General features: G+C 45.8%; 3 protein-coding genes across 11 annotated transcripts; 1 reads left to right on the top strand and 2 right to left on the bottom strand.

The window, feature by feature from the left end:
* Positions 1-387: 387 nt before the first annotated feature.
* rasd2a (RASD family member 2a) lies at positions 388-4,997 on the bottom strand. Of its 2 annotated transcripts, none has more exons than XM_077010061.1 (2): positions 1,183-4,997; positions 388-1,081 (listed from the first exon to the last, which is right to left on the bottom strand). In XM_077010061.1, exons 1-2 carry the CDS (start codon positions 1,862-1,864, stop codon positions 558-560), a joined length of 1,206 nt encoding a protein of 401 aa, XP_076866176.1. In that variant the 5' UTR covers positions 1,865-4,997; the 3' UTR covers positions 388-557. The 2 variants fall into 2 exon arrangements, with proteins under 2 accessions (XP_076866176.1, XP_076866177.1); XM_077010062.1 differs by having other exon boundaries at positions 388-733; positions 1,029-1,864.
* A 3,501-nt stretch (positions 4,998-8,498) lies between these two features.
* epn3a (epsin 3a) lies at positions 8,499-17,524 on the top strand. 8 transcript variants are annotated; one of them, XM_077010037.1, is made up of 10 exons: positions 8,499-9,135; positions 10,785-10,900; positions 12,120-12,197; positions 12,659-12,790; positions 13,360-13,446; positions 13,749-13,887; positions 14,002-14,172; positions 14,287-14,382; positions 14,495-14,728; positions 14,816-17,524. In XM_077010037.1, the coding sequence occupies exons 1-10, from the start codon at positions 8,499-8,501 to the stop codon at positions 15,100-15,102; spliced, it is 1,977 nt and encodes a 658-aa protein (XP_076866152.1). In that variant the 3' UTR covers positions 15,103-17,524. The 8 variants fall into 8 exon arrangements, with proteins under 8 accessions (XP_076866152.1, XP_076866157.1, XP_076866154.1 ...); XM_077010042.1 differs by having other exon boundaries at positions 10,782-10,900; positions 12,662-12,751; XM_077010039.1 differs by having other exon boundaries at positions 10,782-10,900; positions 12,662-12,790.
* arl16 (ADP-ribosylation factor-like 16) lies at positions 15,732-18,370 on the bottom strand. The gene is made up of 5 exons (XM_077010071.1): positions 18,173-18,370; positions 17,784-17,851; positions 17,579-17,695; positions 17,247-17,362; positions 15,732-17,134 (listed from the first exon to the last, which is right to left on the bottom strand). Exons 1-5 carry the CDS (start codon positions 18,231-18,233, stop codon positions 16,972-16,974), a joined length of 525 nt encoding a protein of 174 aa, XP_076866186.1. The 5' UTR covers positions 18,234-18,370; the 3' UTR covers positions 15,732-16,971.
* Positions 18,371-21,887: the final 3,517 nt, after the last annotated feature.

The raw sequence follows: 21,887 nt of genomic DNA, 5'->3' as shown, positions 1-21,887 counted from the left end.
AATTCATAATGATACTATTAATAAGTCGTTCATCTTAAAATCCTGCTACAGTCTTTCACGTTCACAGATTCTCCGATCGGCTGTCAAATGTGCATACGCAACGATGTGGGTGTTCTCACGTTGGGGTAGAAATTTTCTCCAATACGGCGCTGAAGCACAACTCCGTCGTTAGACAGAAGTGCATCATTCCCTGTTAATCTAAGATTCATCCACCCACCCATCCATCCTCTATCATTCTGTTGTCCATAAATGGAGAAATCATCTCTCCACTTTCGCCTCCTCGACAATAGATGTAAAAATTCGCGTCATAAACCACACACACACACACACACAGAAGACATTTATACTAAAAGGAGAACGTTTTTCTTTATTTTTGCGATACTGTCAAATACACACAAAATTACACAATCTTCAAGAAGACGGTATTCGTGTACCCTTGGAAGGTACAGTATTATATAGGCGCTCCTGGTCCAGCCAGAGACTACAGAATAAAATTATTCTTACATAGTGAATAAGTATTATTCATAGGTTTGAAACAGAGTCACGAATGTCACTCTTTACTGTATCTGACACTTGTCGATAGGTCGGCTTCGTTTGGGCGTCGTTGGTCCAATCACCCGGCGGAGATCGCTGTTGAAACTTGGTCGACGCGCGAGCGGGTGCACAGCGCCGCATGGTCCATCTAGCGCATGCGCTCTGGTCTCCCTTCTGCTTCGTATCGCGTTTCTCAGAGCTTGATAAGAACGGATAGAAATGTCTCGATGGAGAGAGGGACGCGTTTCTGTAGGAAGACCGCCAAGCTCCGCGAGGGCTTCGAACAGACCCTCCAGGTTGGTGGCGTCTTTGGCGGAGACCTCAAAGAGCGCACTGTCTCGTCCAAGACACTCACGGAGCTCTGACTGACTGACAGCTCTTTCTGAGCTTAAATCGGTTTTGTTCCCACATATTATAATGGGAATCTGTCTCGTTTCTTTTGATTTTGTTAGCTTGGACTTGGCGGCTATAATCTCGTCGCGTAAAGAGCATACCTCATTAAAGGATTCTTTATCATCCATGCTGAACACCAGGAGAAAGATGTCACCTGTGGAGAATAATTGCAATATTGTAACTGTAACATACATTCAGAAGAACGAAACAACAAACCCCCCACCGATCCATACATCCATGTTAAATATAACCTACCTGTTAATATGGACAGTCTTCGTTTGGCGGGATAGTCTCTTTCTTTTGAGGCATCGAGGAGGTCGATCTGGTATGCTTCTCCTCGAATATGATACAGTTTGCTGTAAAAGTCTTCAGTTGTCGGAACATAACGCTGTTCAAACCCGCCAGTCAGGAAACGTCGAAGAATCGCCGTTTTACCCACTCTGGGTGCGCCGAGCACAACGACGCGCCGGTAGTGGTTCGACTTGACAAGCCGCAGCTCTCCTTCCTTTGCGCTACAATCGAGATCATTTGACTCCGTTTCTCCTTGGAACAAAACCGCAGTTTGTGGGTCGAGTGATCTTCGCGGTAACCGGTCGGCCGATGAATGCCGATGACTAATGCTTGAAGATCTCACAACTCGTGGCTTCTTCTCAAAATGCTTCCACTGTAACGTTACCGTCTTAATGATGCCCATTTTGGTCTTTGAAACTTGGGGTATCTTGTACCCTCTTGTGTTCTGGTCGCTTGTTGCGTTTGTGTAGTGGAGGCGTGCGATAGAAGACACATAATTCTTTATGTGTTCATCTGGTCGCAGCAGACGCGCACCGGCTGTTGCGATGTGGTCGGGAGTGCGGTCGCAAGAGCGGAACGTCTTGGCGCCGTCAGCTGAGATAATGACTCTCTCAGCTGCGTTCACCTCCAGTCTCCGTTCTTGCATCGTAAGCAGCACGCCGTCGTGGACGCGCAGCACCCGTCGCGCTCGCCCGTGTTCTCCTCGAGCGCCTCTCTCATGCGTTTATACCCTACCGAGTGGTCTCGTTCGCTGCGTCATCGTCCAATCACGGGGCCGCGAGTGTCTGCGGACGTGACGATGCGACGAGGGCAGTCTGGAAAAGGATGGAGACGGGACGATCATGCGGGCATTTGTCATTCTGATGCTTCGTGTGTGTTTAAAAAAATCTAATAAAGTTTGTTCACTGTATTTGATTGTGATATTAATGTTCACACTATAATAGTTTATATAATGCGCAAATGTAATGCAAATAAAATAATTAGATTTTAAAATATCAAACGTGTTATTGTATTCGAGTCTTGTTAAAAAAAAAAACTTTTATGGTCTAAACAGAAACTTGTATGTGCTTTTAAAATCACGAATCAGCAACTGTAACACAGGCTTGAAAAAAAGTCTAAACAGCAATAAAATACAATGGCTATTTTGAGATTAACGCTATAGTTCTCGATAACCAAGTACGTGGGATGGGAATGAATCGTGGTTTTCCCTCCGGTTTGTTATGTGGTTACGCCAGGAATAACACTCATCACGCGTAGGGGTACGTTGTTTAATGCGTGAGAAACGTTTCCCTCTTGGACGCCTCCAGTAACTGCGCCAGGTTAATTAATGATCATTAAAGTGCCCTAGTGAGTGACGTCACAACGCATTGGACATTAGATTGATGTACAATTACGCCACTTTCAAATGGAAAACGCGCGACTTTGCGTGGGCGCATTGAATCATTGGGCCAACGAGCTAAAACAATCGTGTAAATATTTTAATGGATGGTGTGGCAAAATGCAGTATACTGCTTGGCTTCAGATTGTTTTAATTCAACGCCACCCCACTCGACTGTATTTCAGACATGTTTTCTAGACGTGTAGCGTGACGTGCAGCTGTCCAGAACTAAATCTCTGAAATCTTCTGCGGCGCTATCTATACATGCGCATGAATCATAACTGTGTTCGCTCATCACGAACCTACAGAAGTGAAGTGAAATGTTGTCAGAAGAGAATAAAAATGACACATTGTGTTCGCTGTTACGGGGAGGATGAATTCACATGTATTTGATGATCTGCATTTTCTGTGCATTGTGAAGCAGACATTTTACGAATGATAAAATATGAATTATTAAAATGTGTCGTTACTGTAGTTGAACATATTCTTGTTTTTCCCGAAAGATGACAAGAGAGTTCTTGCTAGATAGGCTTTGATTTAATAATGTATGGTGCTATATTTTTTACAATAATTAAACACCTATTGACCTTTGCATTTTGCACTGCTCCTTGGTTGTTTTTGGAATAGTGCAGCACCAGCCAGTGTTTTTAGAGAGGTGACACCTGTACTTTGCTTTTTAGTCCACCAGCCTAAATCAACAGATTCCTGAGTCAGTCTTGCACTGCTCTCATTGCCACTGTAGTCTAAGTATTCGTTATCTTCACTGAGCCTGCAAACCGACGCCCAGCAGACCGGCATTTCTCTGGCCCGGTAGCTGCCCTGTGAGCTGCAGCATTGTTGAGTCAGGTGGCCAATACATGCAGCTGTCCTGTGTTCTTCCAGAATGTTAGAAAGTAAAGATGTAGGTGTGTGTGTGTGTGTGTGTGTGTGTGTGTGTGTGTGTGAGAGAGAGAGACTTTCTGTGTCCAAGTCTGCAACCTTGTAGCATGAAAACATTTGTGCCTACAGGAACACTAACAATCCCAGGTCCCTGCTGTGACTCACCACCCACATCTCTGCCAGTCTCACCTGCATCTGTGTCTTTCACATCAAGGCCGTTCCGAACGGACCGAGAAGGCTGAGTGAAATACGTGCTGGCAATGGCCTTTTAAATACAAAGCCTGCTACAGAGTGCATGGAGACTGAATGTTCTCCACTTAAGAGCTGTAGATAAAAGGGAAAATATATTAGCAGGGCAACTGTGCACTTAATAGCATTACATAAGATTCAGTCTCTGGGCAAAAGTTGAGAACTGTGGATCAGGTTGGTGATTGGTCCTCCAAATTATATGCCAAGACTCCTGTTGAACCACAAATGCCAATATAGCTTAGATAACCATATTAACTATTTTATTTGAATCTGTAGATACATAAAACTCAGGGAAAGCAAACCCGCAAATCCACGTTACTTCGGAGTAGATGAAATGACCAGGTAAGACCACTTGAGGGCAGCAGAGGAGAACAGGCTTACTGAGGCAATTGCGAACTCAGCTGAAATATTTCTCATCCGCTGATTCATGTATTTCCACTGTCGATCACATGCAACGTTTTAAATACTTCTACATGCGCACCAGGATGTTTATGTTAGGAATGTTCTTTTTAAGATAACAGGACAGTCTGATGAGTCTATGTGAAGTGAACAGTTTCCATTACTTCGTCAAAACAGCCATGGGAACTGCCCGTACACCGCGTGCAACCTCATGGGCTGTGACGTCACCCGCGTGGCCCCGCCTTCCAAACACGCCCGTTTTAGAACGCACGCTTCGTTCCAGTGACATCATCCAGCCTTTGTTGGCAAACAAAGAATTTGGGAAAGAGTCTGTTTTCAGGAAAAATAAAGAACCGCGCGGGAAGACGGCGGAGATGGGGGGGAAGGGGCTCCACGAGATACACGAAAGAATGTTAACCAGCTGTGTCCCAGTGTCGAGGAACGTGAGGAGAGGGGCAGGAGATGAAATGACGTTATGGGCATTAAAAATGCATGCTCCTGCCCCGGTGCAGACTATGCCAAGGAACGCCAATGGGAGTTGTTAGTTTGAGTTAAGGAGACAGTCTCGGTGAAACAGAGAAACGCCCTTGAGTATTACACAATCTTACACAGATTATTAAGAACCCAAGCATGCAGAGCTGCTGGAGCTCGGTCTTGTACGATGGGAAAGTAGTCCTTTTAAAGTAATATATCTAGGAAACAACCTGACTGAAACCATCGTGGCATATTTTAAATAACGAATCAAAAGTAGATTTCATATTGTCATTCTCACTCAAGGCTTTTCAGTGTTGTGCTTTGCCATGTATTTGAACGTTTGGTCCAAACCATTTTTTCTAAACTTGTAATTAAGTTATACTTTCTGAAGCAGTCACGCCAGACTATGGATTATTGATATCACTAAAATATAAAGATCACGTGAAAACTACAAGAAGAATCAACAATAAAAAAAATGAATTAGATTAGATGTAAAATTGGTCATTTACGCCGACATGCAGATGTGTCATGAACAGTCGTCAGAGTAAAGCTGGTCATTCCAGACACTTCTGGTTCTTGCTTGATCTTCCAGTTCTCACACTCCCACACTGTCATTGCCATTTCAGTGATTTGGGCTCACAGGTTGATTTGAATAAGAACACGGTGTCTCCATCGTCGAACGCTGACCAGCACAGCTGCGAAGGCAGATCCACAATTCATTTGTCCCGAGTCCTGAACAACCAGCACCTGCATCTGACACGCTGGAGCTCAGCGTGCTCCCTGGCGGCGCGTGAAGGGTTAAGGGCTGACTCCGCACGCGCACCCCTCCCTGCTGCCTCCCCCTTTCGCTCCGCTTTAGTTTACTCTGCTTTCCAGTTGGGGGGGTTTCGCTTATCAGCGATCTTGGCACCCGGGACTTTTTCTGCGCATCAAACGCTGATTTCCCATCGGAAACTGAAAGCACGGTACGGGACAAAGCTGCTGAAAACACTGCGGAGTTTAGTTTGCCGAAACTACGAGCAACACAAAAACGCGCAGCGATGTCGAAGGGGTGCGCAGTTACTGACCGGATCCCGAAGTTGGGACCTATATGACACGCGATGAGCGGTAAGAGGACAAACCGATCACGGAACACACTGGGTCTTTTATTCTTTTAGTACAAACGATTCAGACTGGAGCACTTAGCTGAGTCACGGTGGTGAGTCTGGTGCTAGCTCGCGCTCCAGTTCAGCTCGTTTGACGCAATGTTGCCTGATGCGGCTTTGCGTGTGTTTGTGAAGGCAGTTTAAGCCCCTGCGCCCGAAACGAAGTTATTTCTGCATGAGATTGTAGGTATTTGAAGTTATACGCAAACATCTGGTCCATTAAGCCAGACTTGTTTTGGTATGGGGTAGCATAGCTCATAAGGATATTCTTAATGCTCCCTTGTCCCAATGAACATCTTGAGTGTTTGGCTGTGGTTCTGTTGTGGGGATGTTTTTGAAGTGATACTCTGTAATTGATTAGTTTAAAAAAGAAAATAAACAAAACCAGTCAAAAACTAGTTCATGAAGAAATAGTTGGGGTTTATTTGGGTCCTGAAGGCGGACACAGCGGGTCTATGTTATCAATTTTCTTTAGTTAAAATGAGCTTTGGTGTTTAGCCGTGTTTACATATATTTCTGTGCTTTCAAAACTGCTAAACTAGTCATTTCAGGAAAGGTCATAAGATCAAGGGTCGGTGTTTAATCTTTTAAGTCTATGGCGGTTTTCTAGGCGCTAAAATGATTTCAGAAGGTTATAGAAAATGAATGTATTCCACCTTTGAGGCAACACAGAGTTCAGTGGAGCATCCTTGATGCTGCTCGCACTCATGTTAGGAACGCGTTTTCCAAGATTGCTTAACAGTGTAATGAGTTCAGCTTTCAGTATGAATACCCACGTCTTATATCAACAGTACACTCGCAGGGATGATTTGTAAACATAGCCAGTAGTTAATGAGGAATATTTTAAAGTAAGAACCGCGTATTGGTTTTTTAGTTCTTAAATTCTACCTTCCTTGGGCCTAACCTAAAATCATTGACAAGGCGTCAGTAAATATGCTCAGTTTAGGAGCTGAACATACTCAACATGGGTACTGACCGCTGTCCAGAACAACCTTAGTGGAGGTGTAAGGTCATGACCCTGCCCTGGGCTACGTTAGCCATCCCATAATCCGTGTAGGGCACCAATGGATCACTTTGCAGCTTTGACCTATGCCCTTGTCTCCAAATGAGATTAAATGATGTTGTTTTTGGAGCATGATCTGGATATTTAGTGTAACTGCAGTGCCCCACCTGCACTTTCATGTTGTCAGCAGGACATATTTAGTTAGATGTTTGTTCTGGGCCTCTGGAAGCATGTGATGTGTGACTACCTGACATTCTTGACCACTTCAAAGCTGGGTGTCGTTACCGTAAAAAAGGCCCATTGTAATTTTGTACAGATGTCACATTTATGTTCTGTCAGGGAGACTGGCACCACTCTCGGATTCGGGTGAAGGAGGGTGGAGTTCTCTCAGACGTAAACCGATCTGGGCTCCACATAGCCAGCTAAGGCTGCTGAGATAGTCAGCCAGTGCGACTACTCCTGTCTGAACCTCACTCTCGAAACACATGCATAAGAACACTCGGCCAATCGAGCTTTACATGCTAGTTTGACTGCCATCATGAGGGAAGGAGTATAAATTCCAGGAATTTATCTAGACTGACTTTTAAAAATAGCTCTTATAGAAATGCCATATGACATCCAAACTGTTTGTGTTATGGTGACCCATCTTGTATTTATAGAGTACTCTCGGTTATGGTGGCTTCATTTACTTTAAGCCTTGTCAGCAAAGATGATTTGCAGCAGGATTCTTTCTGTGTGTGTATAAATGCAAATGCTACTGATTATCACATTAGAAGCACAATGTTGATCTGATGTTAGAACACACACACACACACACACACACACACACACACACACACACACACACACACAATAACCAATAACATAGTATTTAGTCCTAATCCACAAACATGAAATTGGAAGATATACTCTCGTATATACTTTCTTCCCTTGAAAGCTCTCTGTGTGTATTTTTACACACGTGTGTTTGGTCTATACTAGTCATGGTTAAACTGATTTCGTAACCTCTTCTAGCCTCACAAATGAATGATGACATGGTTGCTATGTTACAGATTGTTACATTGAAGACTCCTCGTCATGGACGTTAATGTAACACAAATACCAACTAGATTATAAAGTACTTTTATAAGACTGGAATGCTTATTCCTGGAATAAGCCATGCATCAACGTCTACAATTATAATATATATATTTTGTGAAACTGAGACAAATGCCCTAAAATTCTAATTTCATCACTTGTGGGAAAGTATTGGCCAATGGCCAAATAAGCATTTCCCACTAGCAGAGTGGACCATTTCATCTTAAGGGACTTATTTCGTTAAATTGGCATGAGGTGTTATGTTTTGAATGAAGTGCTGAATTTGTTTGCTCTTTATCTTAAATCGTCTGAATCACATCTGAAATCATCTGAATCACATCTGAAAGGTGATGTTTTATTTTTCTAAGCATAGGTGTTTTTTTCCTGATTGCTCATCATAGAGAAGTAATGGTAGCAAACACAATGTCTGGTGTCTGAGTGTTCTCAGAATGCTGTCTAACATGTCAGTGTTTCTTTCCACATCCTTTCGTGGCAGGTTACCCATAGTGCCGTGGGATTTGCTGAATGGTACTGCGTTTGAGGAACACGAACATCTCTATGGTCCAAGTTTAAAGTCATTCATCTCCCTTCTCCAGCCCTAGACACTGCTAAAGCTTTGCTCAGAGAGAGAGAGCTTCAACGTCGTCGCTAGCTCTGAAAGCGCTCTCTCGCCACAATGACGACCTCATCCTTGCGCCGCTCCGTGAAGAACATCGTAAACAACTACACGGAGGCAGAGATAAAGGTGCGGGAGGCGACCTCCAACGATCCGTGGGGCCCGCCGAGCACGCTCATGATCGAGATCGCGGATCTGACCTTCAACGTGGTGGCCTTCACCGAGGTCATGGGCATGATCTGGAAGCGTCTCAATGACCACGGCAAAAACTGGCGGCACGTCTACAAGGCCCTGGCGCTGGTGGACTACCTGATCAAGGCGGGCTCCGAGCGCGTGGCGCAGAACTGCAAGGAGAACGTGTACGCCATCCAGACTCTCCGCGACTTCCAGTACATCGACCGGGACGGGCAGGACCAGGGGGCGAACGTGCGGGAGAGGGCCAAGCAGCTGGTGGCTCTGCTCAGGGACGATGAGAAACTGAAGCACGAGAGGAACCAAGTGCAAAAGACCCGCGAGCGTCTGGCTGGCGCTAGCAGCGCCATGGGCTACGGATCTTTGCCCCCGCCATACCCGGGACGGCAGGCCGCCCAGCCCAACGTGGCCGTGGCGTACGGGGACGAGTACGGGCAGCCCCGGGGCTCACCGTCCTCTTATAACTCTGAGTCACGCGCCGGCACTATGGCTACCATCACGCCTCGTGAGTAATCGCACCTACTGGCATGTTTACTTCATCAACAGGAAATAAAAGGGGATTGTTTCACGAAAGGCGGGATAAGCTGCTGAACCGCATTGCTTAAGTGGCCAAGCCTGCTTCGGTAAAAGGCGGCTTGATGATTAGCCGACGTGTTCAGTCAGGTGTGGCCAGCTCACCTTCAGAAACGAGCCCAAACGAATTACCGCACAGTCGCGGGGGAAGTCGTAAACGGTCCGTAAACCCGAGCGGCTAAAGCCAGAAGCCAAACGTCTGCGGTGTGGTGGAGCTGTGCTTTGTTCCGCCGGCTGTGTAACATAACACCGGCGTTCACTGGTAAAAGCTGTGTGATTGCAGCGCAGGTCAGAAGGCCTAGAAGGAAAGAGCTGTATTAAGGTGGAAGCCATCTCCGAGTCAGCAGGGGCATTGTTGTTGTCTTTCCTTTTCTCCTTTCTCTGAGTTTCAGCTGTCGCTCCACTCTTCAATACAACCAGTCACACTAGTGCCACAGGAGAGAGTCGTGGGCATTAAGATGTTGACTATAATCGCAGCCCTTCTCATGCTGGCTGTGTGTGTAGTTCGGTAGTGGGATATTTTATCCTTGGCTGGCTGTCCAGTGTATGGTTCCTGGTTGCGCAAAGCTTGTTTTAGTCATGAACTTATCCATTGCTTTTAGTAGCATATCTGTTTTGACTTTTCCCACAGTCCAGCAGAAGCCATTTAGTCTGCGTGTCTGTGTGCGCGTGCGTGTGCCTGTCTGTTTGAATACTTGGCTGCTCTTAAAGACACAATAGTTGATCTGGTCCATTGGGATTTTTCGAAATGTTTCGTTTTCTTGCATAATTTATGGAACAGACCTGTAGAACAACCCTGTGCGTTTCCAAGAGGCCTGGACGTTTCGCCAGACCTGCAGGCCTAGCTAGAACTTCCACATTCATGACATGCTTTTGCGACAGATCGGATGCCCGTGTGGGTATGAGATGAACCTAGAGCGCAGTTTCCACACCTCAGGCACAGTAATAATGGGTTAACGTTTAACAGCAGAAATGTGATTTGCTATTCAGCTGGTACCCACCTGTTCTGACATTACCTAGGAAAATGTTTTCGGTCCAAGGTAACGGTCTGGCCGGCGTGTGTGTCGTTAAAGAGTAATCCGCATCTGTTCAGAATTCGAACACTTTTCGCATAACCACTTCGAAAATCGTTCTGAAGCAGAAACGAAGTTTCCGCTCCTCGTAGCCCTCCACGCTCCTCGTGTGGTGAGGTGCATTCCAGACCACACCTGCACTATTGTGAAGTGGCGCCTTTGAAAGACGTGAGTGGACATGGGTGTGCTGGTGTGTGCGCGGGGAATAACAACAACCCCGCGCCACTCCTCTGTGCTGCCCCCCCCCTAAATGCCCCACACAGGCTCTCCATTGTTCCTGCCACAGAGTCAGAGAGGCACAGGGATGCGATCCCATCCTGGGTGAGGAATGGCAGTGATTTGGGTGCTTCCTACCGGCTTAGTATGCAGAGGCCGTGCCAGGCTGGTGCAGCACCACTCCTCCTTAATCTAAAAAAAAAAACAAAGCTATAAGGGTTCAGCATTCAGAACAATTCAGCACTGCCCCTCCCCCCCCACCCCTTCTTCATCTGCTTCTTCCTCACAGCAGCGTCTTCCTCTCCTCACCTGGCCCCTGACCTGGAGCAGGCCCGACCGCAGACCAGCGGGGAGGAGGAGTTGCAGCTGCAGCTGGCGCTGGCCATGAGCCGGGAGGAGAGCGAGAAGGTGAGGAACGTGTAGAGAACCAGAACCAGGCCCAGCCACGCACTGCCTGTTAGTGGTGGGGCGGCATTTATTTATGTTTTTGTTCCGTGTTCTGTGTGAGCATCGTCTTTTTTGGCCTGCTGAATGTCTAAGGGGATGTTAAATGTTAAACGTTCGCTTGGCTGAAGCTCTGAGCTATGGTCCATCACAAAGTTTTTCTCATGGTTACAGAGGTGATGTTTTCCACTTCAGTCAGAAGGACCTTATAAACTCTGATCTCAGGGTTTTAGTCTAATATATTGGAATTGGCAGATTTAAGGGCAGAAGCTGAATAGGCCCTGAGCTAATATCAGTTTATCATCAGATCTGACTACATGGCAGTGAACTGAAGCAGTGATTCAGTGCTCAGCGCTCAGATTACTGAGGCAGAGTGATGGTGATGATGATGAAGTGAATAATCTATACATGCGCGTATGTCTTTGTGTGTCAGCGCTTCAAGGCACACGTTTAGAGGAGAAGTCATCCCTCTTTGTAAAAACGACTCATCAAAACGTATGAGGTTTTACCTACACACTCTCTCTCCATCTGTGCACTTGGTTATTATTAGAAACTCCTGTCCTACACTCTCATTCGACTCCTTTAGGGATGATTACCTTGCCTTGTAGAAGTATTTTGTAATTATCCAGAGTGTAACTGGTCAGTTTCTGATCACCGGACCGTGTGTGTCTGTCTGTGTGTTTTGACCTGCTGCAAATTTCATCACACACAGCAGTGTTAGAGTTTTTGGGCCTGTTGTTGTTGCTGCTGGTTTCACACTCAAATAAATGCAGCCAAACCAGTCGTGTCAGAAGCTGATCCTTGATGGAGTGGACAACGGATAAGGCACTCTGAGCTAAGAGACTGAGATATAGACTCTAACCACACACGTGCAAAGCGTCATTTATGACGGGGCTGCTGGGTGTGTTATTTGTCCTAATCAGAGTGGTAATAGGATTCCCGTTAAAGAGAATTGTTAAGGGAACGTCTTATTTTTGTTCTGCCTCAGAAATGTCTGGTAAGTAGCTGAATACGACCCCTTAGGCTAGTGGTATCCTGGATCACCTTCAGCTCTGAACAGCCTTGTATTTTCCTTGGTATAACACACCAGTCTTATCAGTTGAGAGAGACCACTACTGTGTGGTAGTGTGGACTGGAGCCGAGAGCCCCGCCCCTAACACCCATACATCATCATCTCCTCCAGCCACCTCCTCCGGTGGATATCGACGAGCAGACCCAGCTCCAGATCGCAATGAGCCTCAGCAAGGAGGAGGCCCAGAAGGTACGGCGGGCCTCCCGCCCTAATCTCCCGTCCCTGCTCCCGTCGGCTCGGGGCCTCCGTGTCGCTTACGCGTACGCGTGTTTGTGGGCGACGTTGCATGTGTCGCCCCCCCTGCCTTCCCCCTATTTGTTCCCGCTTTGGCCACGCCTCCCCTGCCTGCCGGAGAAGCATGCGTCCTGTCTCTGCTAACAGACGCAGCCCCTCGGTTTCACTAACCAGCTTGCGCCGCATCTCCCTGTGTCGGGCCGATAAGAAGAGAAGGTTCCCTCACTCATTCACTTTTGCCCGTGCCGGAGAGACGGTCCGGAACCTTCTCTCTGGATGAGGCAATGCAGCATTTCTCATCGTCTTGATATGCTACCTAGGGATAAACCCACTTAGCGAAGTGTGTGACGCGAGTGTGCCGGTTGTCATGACCTAGCCCTTTCTTTCTTTTTCTTCTTCCTCTCTCCTCACTTCAGAAGAAAGCTCCTCCTCCTGCCGCCACTTTGGAGATGGATGAGGAGACGCAGCTCCAGATCGCCCTGAGCCTCAGTAAGGAGGAGCACAAGCGGGTAGGACTCCAGGGATCGTGGGGCGGGTACGGGCAGCAGGTACCCGTGGCCCACATACCCAACATGTACATTCGTCCGAAATCTCATCTGTTCTCACGAAGTGTTCCTGAACGTCGTTTACTTCGATGCCCTCTGACCTGCTAATGCTCTACACCCCTTTAATCCAGTTCCTCCTTGTGCTAAAACACCACCTCCTATTGCTGGGAGTGTTCGGTCTGAGCAGCCAAGAGCTGCTGTGTCTGCACGTTTTTAGCCCAACCAGCATTAATGGTCAATAAGTTGAATCAGGTGCAGCTCCTGCTTGGTCTCGATGAACACCTGCATCCACGCCAGACAGGACACTCCTGTCTTTTGCCTTAAACTAAATCCTCCTCCTCGTCCTGTTCTCAGCCTGACCCCAGTCCCTCAGGGTCAGTGTCAGATTTGTAACACTTAAACCCTCAGTGAAATGTCTGTTGACATTTCACCTATGACCTTCGTGCTCTTTAGTGATTGTGCAGTGCACATTCTCGATGGTGTACAGTAGAATGAGCATTGTGCATGAAATTTGCTATGCTGGCAGCCCTAATACGCTTTTCTGTGTCAATGTTTCATCTGTGGGTTGCCAGGAACAACAAAGTCGCCAGGGAGACGAGTCGTTGCTCCAAAAAGCTCTGGAACAGAGTAAACGAGAAATGGTTTCCAAAGGAGGCGGGGTATGAGATGACGAGCCAATCACACTCTCTGACTGTGTTGACAGAACCTCTTCATTTGCTTCTTGGTGTAGTTGTAACAGTACTGTTCAAACTTGCTTTGCGGATTGTCCATGTAAAAATAAGTGATACAAGGACTTGGGTTATGAATTGAAAGCCTACTGAATGTGAAGGGTTTTCCAAAAGAAGTTTCCAGATGACCCCATTGCAGATTTTGTGACTACTCACAAGTGTATACTGAGCGGTGAGGGATGACCTACAAAATTTCTTGTCTAAAAGTGCTATTTTGTCCTCCCCTGTGGCAGTCTGCCATGTTGGATCTCGCGGATATTTTTGCTTCAGTTCCTGAAGCGCCCCCTAGTGCCAACCAATGGGATCTGCCTGTAGCAGGAGCCCACGCTCAGGCTGCTGGTCCTCTGAAGTCTGACCCTTGGGATTCTCTGGGTAAACATTGTAAATCCTTACACTGCATTTTCCCATTCCCTGACCTATAACTGAAACTTTCAGAAACCAGAAATCTCCTTTAACAGTATATCAAGAAGTAATTTATTCAAACAGATCCAAGTTCGTCTCGGGGCACGGGCAGTCCCTGGATGGCGTCTGGTGGATCCGGCGTTCGCTCTCAGCCCTGGAACCATCAGCAGCGTCCTCATGACCCATGGGAAGCCCCTCAAAATGTTTCTAGTTCGGTTCCCCCAAGCCAAACCTGGTTTTCGCCCGCTTCTGCTGGTACAAACATCTCATTTGATTTGTTCCATTTCTTCAAATACAAAGAAAAATGTAAAATCATGTTCGCCGTAGATGCTATACATTTGATTCATGTCGGTATGTGGTTTGTTTTAGCAGCCAAAGGGATAGATCCCTTCTCGCCCTCTCTGGCCGACCAAAAAACATCTGGCCAAATCAAAACCTCATATCCACGTCCTGGGAGTCCCACAGGTCATTATAGCCGCTCCTTGCTTTAATTTCAGGATATAATTCATATTTTCCTGAACAAAACCTTGCACTGATTTTTCTATCAAACAACAAGTCGCGTTTTCATTCTGGTTAGACGGAGATATTTTTGATGAGGCCATGGATGGAGGTCAAGTGACCATAAATGGCCGTGGTGAGGAGAGTCCAGAGTTATTTGATCTGACACATCTCGGAGAGCATCTCGACGAGGCGCCTCACAGCAGCCGGACTCCAGAAGACTTCCTGGGCCCTTCTGCGGCCTCTCTGGTCAACCTGGACTCCCTGATCCCCGTGAACCCTGCTCCCAAAAGCTTAAACCCATTTTTAGCAGGTATGACCAAGTGCATCATATATGCATCATATACTTAAAGGAGCACCATTATAGGTATTCATTCTCATTCATTCTCTCTCTCTCTAGGTCTGAATGCTTCCTCAACCACCAATCCATTCCAGGGTGAACAGCCCCGGCTCACTCTTAACCAGCTGCGGCCTGCCTCCGTGCCCCCTGCCCCCGCATCGCTGCCATACAGTGCCTCTCTGCCCCTGCCTGCTGCCAGCAACCAGCCTTGCTCCTTACCCAGCTCCTTCACCGAGCCCGCACAAGGACCCGCCGTCCTGCCCGGAAACCTGCCTCAGCCTCTGCTGCCCATGTTGTCTGCCTCGGTGCGCGCCCAGCCCGACCTCAGCCAGAACCCTTTCCTATGAGGGCCAGGGAGGGACGGGCGGACCGGGCCTGGACATAAGCTTGCCGGCATGAGTAACAGTGCTTGCAGTGAGTGACGATTTAACCACAGAGTTGGTGCACAACTGGAACTCCCCATTTACAGACACTACTGTTTTATATTAACTGTTTTCACGGCCTTCGGGTTCGGCTCTTTGCTACTGCTACTTATCCAAAATCCACGGCGTACGTCTCAGCACTGCGGGATTTTTTCCTTTATAACAGCTGACGGACAAACTGCACAAGTTAACAAGAAAAGGTTATGAATTCATGGTCTAATTATCTAATACTACTTTCATTCAGATTTTCAAACCATTAGCGTTGCTACATTGGCTGCACTGACCCATTAACCTTCACTAATAACACATTACCACCCACAACTATAAACCCTTCTGCACATTCACTTCTTCACTGACTGCTCTCCAAGCTTCACATTAGGACTAGCCATTAGCCATTAGCCTCCCTATCCCACTCCCCCATCACACACTACACTTGACTTGTGTTTCAGCTGAACAGCATGGAATCCAGCCAACAAACCCATCCAGATAGTGAAACCCTCTCTGTCAGGGGTCTCTCTAACTGGTGGAGCACATGAGAAGCACCACTATTGTGGTGGCCAGCTACTCTGCAACAAAATCCGTTTATTGATTTTCTTCTTTTTTTTTGCCTCCCCAGTGGCCATTGAAATTAGCTGCTAAATGAACATACTTCAATAAGGGAATGAATTTACTGTGGAATATAGTGAATCAAAGCAATACACTAACTATGTATGAATGGGAGACTGTTGCATATGAAACATTTATCATCAAATATAGGATTGTAAAAGCAACCTGGATCTGACGCTTGTTTTGAAAAAAGGGTATGATTAGGTTCCTTAATGGTTATGTGGATTACATGCTTCATCATTTACTGCAGCTCCTAATACTGTTTACACTTGCAATACTTGGACCAAAACAAAAATGGCTGTTTCACTGTTTAAGAGTAGTTCTGGGGCAATAATGTAATTTAACCCAGGACGAACCTTTATCTGTTTGGAGAAAATTTGTGTTTAAAATGACAAGCGGGGTGTGGGGTGTTTAAAATAGCATCCACCTCAATGGCTAACAGTACTGTGTGATGGTCTTAAGTTAGCATTAGATATGTTGTTTTAGCAATGGTATAATGGCCAAATATAATTAGGAGTTCTAAAGTTTATTAAGGTACAAACAGGAAATGCGTACATAACATTTTAAAAAGCACAAAACTAAGCACATTTTGAATTCTTGTGGACACTGTTCTGAAGTAATCTTCTGGTTTATTATACAAAGCTTCATTCTGTACCTCAATGAAATGTTCTACATTTAGTCTGTTTTTAAGTGTAAGGGAGGTCACACTAAATACTTGCTACTCGCTTTAGTGTATAGAAGCTGTTTTTCTGACGTCTGTGTTTGTTTTTAAACACCGCATACAAATTTCCTGTATTTTCTGGCTGTATTCTAGTAAAGAAGCTGAGAAATAATTATTTATGATTAAACCATTGCTAAAACAACAAATCTAATGGTGGCCTAAGACGTTTGCACAGTACTGTACATCAACAAAATTTACGGTTTGGTTGCAAATCAAACGTCTAGCTTGAACCCTAGCATCATCACTGCCCTCGAGGCATGACTGAAGCCCGTGACCTCATTCTCTCATCCTCCGCCGCGCGCATGCCTTCACGGATAAGGTACAGCTGACTACTGCTTCCGTGTCAGAAGAAAACGGGACCTGTAGTGGAGCAGGGACATGACGTGGACTCAAGACACAGCCAGCCCTGCCGAGCGTCCTCCGTGAGTTTCCAGACGTTTCCGTGACCTGCACAGAGTTCAGCTTGGTCAGGAGTGCAACGAGTGCAGCCACGCGAGCACCTCGCCAAGACCCTCGCCGCTCCGCGCGCTGAGCCTCAGCGTTGTGATTGGCTGAGGGGCAGAGGCGATGATGTCATCCATTCTGAAAAGTGACTTCATCTCCACGTGTGACATAGTGCACGGGAGGTCGCTAAAAAGAAACACACAATTCTGATTTGAGTCAAAACACACACACCTTTTGAAAGTAGTAAGGAGTGATATTTCCAGAGTGTTAAAGAGAGCAGCAGCCCGCGCGATCTGACCTCTTGTTAAACAGCACGAGCACAGAGGCGGTCCGAAGCGGCTCTGCAGCGAGGACGGACAGCAGCTGGACGCAGGAGGCAGAAATCTGGGTGGTGTTGGCAGAGTCCACCATGTACTGAAGACACAAAAGGGCCGTTTGTTCTTTATTAAAGACATTTGGGAATGTACGGAGAACGTTTCTCTACATCATCCACGCTGAATGGCTTTAGCAAGTGACTAACCCAACTGCGCAATAAAAACCATTGTGTTGTTTTTAATAAACTATGCGCCGTTCTCAGTCGTATTTATATTTGTTTCAATTGCTTGAATGAATTGTTTTCGCATCACGCACAATGACAGCCGTGCAGTCTCCGTAATAGCTGGGCCAGATGGGGCCCATGCACCCGCCCACCTCCCTCACGGTTACCGTCCTCTTCCTCAGCCTCAGATCTGTGAGGTTCGTGCCCACCTGGTAGATCCGAAAAACACAAGATAGTTTTCGGCATCTGCTGGCAAACCTGAGTCACTGATGGATGGTGACTGAACGAATGTCTCACTGTCGGCAGAGTAGCGGGCGGCTCCCCTAAATCTGCGACGTTAGCGGGCGCGTCCCGTTGACACAGCTGTGCTTCAGTTAAAGAAACAGGCACGCGTGAGGAAGGCACGTGTGACAGCACACGTGGGCTATGAGTGTTTACTCACACGTCAGCTACCAGCTCAGCTAGCTAGTGGAGTGAGATGCAATTCAGCACCCACATGACTAGCTACCAAACTTGGTAGCTGTTTTAGCTAGGCAAGTTAGTAAATCTGACCATTAAGTAATATGTGCTAACCAATGCGTTGACGAACACAATCAGTACAAGTAACGTTAATGTACATTTTGTTAGCTAGCAAAACGCTACAGTTAGTCTACATGCTAACTCGCTGGCTAGCTCCAAAAGGATATTCTGCAGCCGTTTTAGTAGAAGCGTTTTTCCTACGCCGGTTGCACCAAGCAACAAGCACATGGCTGTTGCTTGCGATATGCGTGTTTACTAATAAAAAACGAGACGGAGGAAACAGTCATTACTAGCAAGCTACACAAACGGGCAACTTCCGCAGCGCCGCTGGGCCACCATGACAACGCCTCTCCCGCTCGTTTTCAAAGTAAAAGTCTGCTGTCTAACCACGTGGTTCTCGTTTTGCAGAAGCAAATTGCTTTAGGATGCTCCGAACTGACAATTAGATGCAGTTCATAATTTGCACACAAGAGGTCGACAACCACCGCGAAAAGTGGCTTCTTGTCGCAAAGGAACCAGCAGGAAAAAAGCTTGTTGAAAAAATGTTGAAAGCTGGCCATTTTCACTTTGACTTCTGAACTCATTTTCGATTATTATGTAATCCTTGTTCTCTTCTGTATGTCATTTATGTGATTTATGTCAGACCATGTAGTCTATAGAATCAAATTTAGGTATGTGTTGAAAGTCACTACAGTATGTTGAGTTATGTGTACAAAGTCTGCAGTGGTTCACTTGAACAGCCCAGTTTGTATATATCCACAGAAGAACCTTACACACACAAATACTGTACACATGGCTAAGGTTTCTGCCTGCTAGTGGGGGTCTGCTCGCTGGTTACACTTCTCAGACACAAAGAGAGTGATAAAACAGGAATGTAGAGCATATCAAAAGGGTATTAGCTTTCTGACTGGTGAGAGTAAGCTGACTGCTTATGTAAACATTTTGCAACAAGGGTCATGAGGACTTTGAAACAGTATTTTCTATGTGCACATTGTGTATCCAGAAGAGCACGATTAAGCTAATTAGAGAGGAGATGGATTTAAGCTCCCTGGGTCTTTAACCTTGAGAAACTGCTTTCCCTTGGCAGTGTTCCACACTGCATCCCTAGTGTCACAGGATATGAACCACAGGTTGATAAGTTAAGGATTTTGCAATTTCTGAGTTTTATCCAGTGTCTGAAAGTATACCTTCCCCTTCGGGTCTCTGGTACATGAGTATTCAAATTCAGATCTCAAATTCAATTTGCATATAGAATATTTAACTGGACACAAACAAAATGTTTGTGGCTTTCTTGCCACAAACACAGCTTTGATGCCCTGTCTCACCAGTGACGTTTGTCACCGAGTCTCACCAGTACATTACACAACGTTTTTTACCCAGCCTCACCAGTACATTACCTGATGTTTTTTACCCAGCCTCACCAGTACAATACATGACATTTGTTACCCAGTCTCACCGGTACATTATCTGACATTTGTTACCCAGTCTCACCAGTACATTATCTGATATTTGTTACCCAGTCCCACCAGTACAACACATGACATTTGTTACCCAGTCTCACCGGTACATTATCTGATGTTTGTTACCCAGTCTCACCGGTACATTATCTGACGTTTTTTACCCAGTCTCACCAGTACATTATCTGACGTTTGTTACCCAGTCTCACCAGTACAACACATGACATTTGTTACCCAGTCTCACCGGTGCATTATCTGATATTTGTTACCCAGTCTCACCGGTACATTATCTGACGTTTGTTACCCAGTCTCACCAGTACATTATCTGATGTTTGTTACCCAGTCTCACCGGTACATTATCTGATATTTGTTACCTAGTCTCACTGGTACATTACATGACCTTTGTTAATCAGTAGTGAAAGCACAAATACTGCATGAGCTCTTTGCCTTTTGTACCAACATCCAAATCCATGGGGGGGGGGGGGGGGGGTGTTTGATTTGGACATAAAACAGTGTGCAACAACGGCCCGTTGTCTCGACCAGATGGGAGACATAGAAAACCAAATAAGTAGAGCAAGTGTCCTAGAAGGATAAAGCCCTCCATGGAATGTATCACAGATAGTAGGGGTGACTAATGCGATTGGCTGGATTGGCGATTGGCAGAGTCACTGGGCAGAACAGCACAAGATCAAGCAGTAGACGATTTAGAGCAGGGGTTGATCACACCTGACAATGTCCAAGATACAAATGCCTCAGAGATAATCCAGCACATAGTAGCAGGATCCTGGCGACATGAAAACTTACACTGAGACATGCAACCAAGTGGCAGGAATCATACACAGGAACTTATCCAAGGCATATAAGTTATAAGAATGAACATATTTCTCCCATATTTCACCTATATTGGCTTTCTTTCACTGGCGTCCTGTGCATTTTAGGATTAAATTCAAGGGTTAATTATGAGATTATAAATCCTTTAATGGTCAGTCCTATCACTCTGACCTACGACCTCCCTACTGGCCATCCAGGTCACTCACATCCACTGACCGTCTCCTGTTGGTCATCCTTAAGTCAAGAGTGAAGCACAGCATGTTTGATTTGAACTCTCCCCCTCTCTCTACTCGGGCCCTGGGTAGTCAGGTCCACCCCCCCCCCCATTACCACACCCATGCTGGTACCACAACTAGAGTCTAAAAGAAAAACTTAGGAGTGTGGAAGGTTAACAACAACTTTGTTGCCCCAGTGGTGTTGGGCTACTTGGGGCTGGGTCTCATAAGCTGGAGAAGTGGTTCCAACAGATCCCAGATCAGTCCAGTTGATTCCTTCCTTGCCTTGTCCTGGACATTTATGCATGTGACTAGACAATGTGTATTACAATCGGTGATGGCCTAGTTACCTTGAAAAAGTAATTTGATTTCTGATTACTCATTTAAAAAGTAACACAGTTACTTTATTGGTTACTTTATTTTAAAAGTAACTAATCTAGATTACAAGTTACTTTATTAGTTACATTCAGCAGCTGCCGACAACGATAAAATGACAATTAGTTTTGCCAGAACTCACTTTATTGGAAGTGCATGTTTGACAGTAACAATGTATCTCCAGACATTACGTTTATGTTGCTGCATGGTATTACATGTCTGTTGTCCTCATGCTGAAAACGTGACGTAATTGTCGCATAGGCCAGACGTCACTGCCCGAGACAAGAAAAAAGCAAAAAAATACACTACCGTTCAAAAGTTTGGGGTCACTTAGAAATGTTCTTATTTTGGAAAGAAAAGCAGTTTTTTTTTCAATTTAGCTAACATTAAATGCATCAAAAATACACTCTATACATTATCAATGTGGTAAATGACTATTCTAGTTGTAAACGTCTGGTTTTTAATGCAATATCTACATAGATGTATGGAGACCCATTTCCAACAACCATCCCTCCAGTGTTCTAATGGTACATTGTGTTTGCTAACTGTGTAAGAAGGCTATTGGATATTTAGAAAACCCTTGAAAACCCTTGTGCAAGTAGGTTAGCACAGCTGAAAACAGTTTTGCTGATTAGAGAAGCTATAAAACTGACCTTCCTTTAAGCTAGTTGAGAATCTGGAGCATTACAATTGTTGGTTCGATTAAACTCACAAAATGGCCAGAAAAAGACAACTTTCAACTGAAACTCGACAGTCTATTCTTGTTCTGAGAAATGAAGGCTAATCCATGCGAGACATTGCCAAGAAACTGAAGATTTCCTACAATGGTGTGTACTACTCCCTTCAGAGGAGTGCACAGACAGGCTCTAACCAGAGTAGAAGGAGAAGTGGAAGGCCCAGCTGCACAACTGAGCAAGAAGACAAGTACATTAGAGTCTCAAGTTTGAGAAATCGATGCCTCACAGGGCATCAGGGCAGAGTGGCAAAGAAAAAGCCATATCTGA

Source organism: Brachyhypopomus gauderio, chromosome 6 (assembly GCF_052324685.1).
Source record: "Brachyhypopomus gauderio isolate BG-103 chromosome 6, BGAUD_0.2, whole genome shotgun sequence".
In the NCBI taxonomy this organism is placed as follows: Eukaryota; Metazoa; Chordata; class Actinopteri; order Gymnotiformes; family Hypopomidae; genus Brachyhypopomus; species Brachyhypopomus gauderio.
The sequence above is the reverse complement of the archived record's forward strand: the minus strand, read 5'-3'. Positions and strand labels throughout refer to the sequence as shown.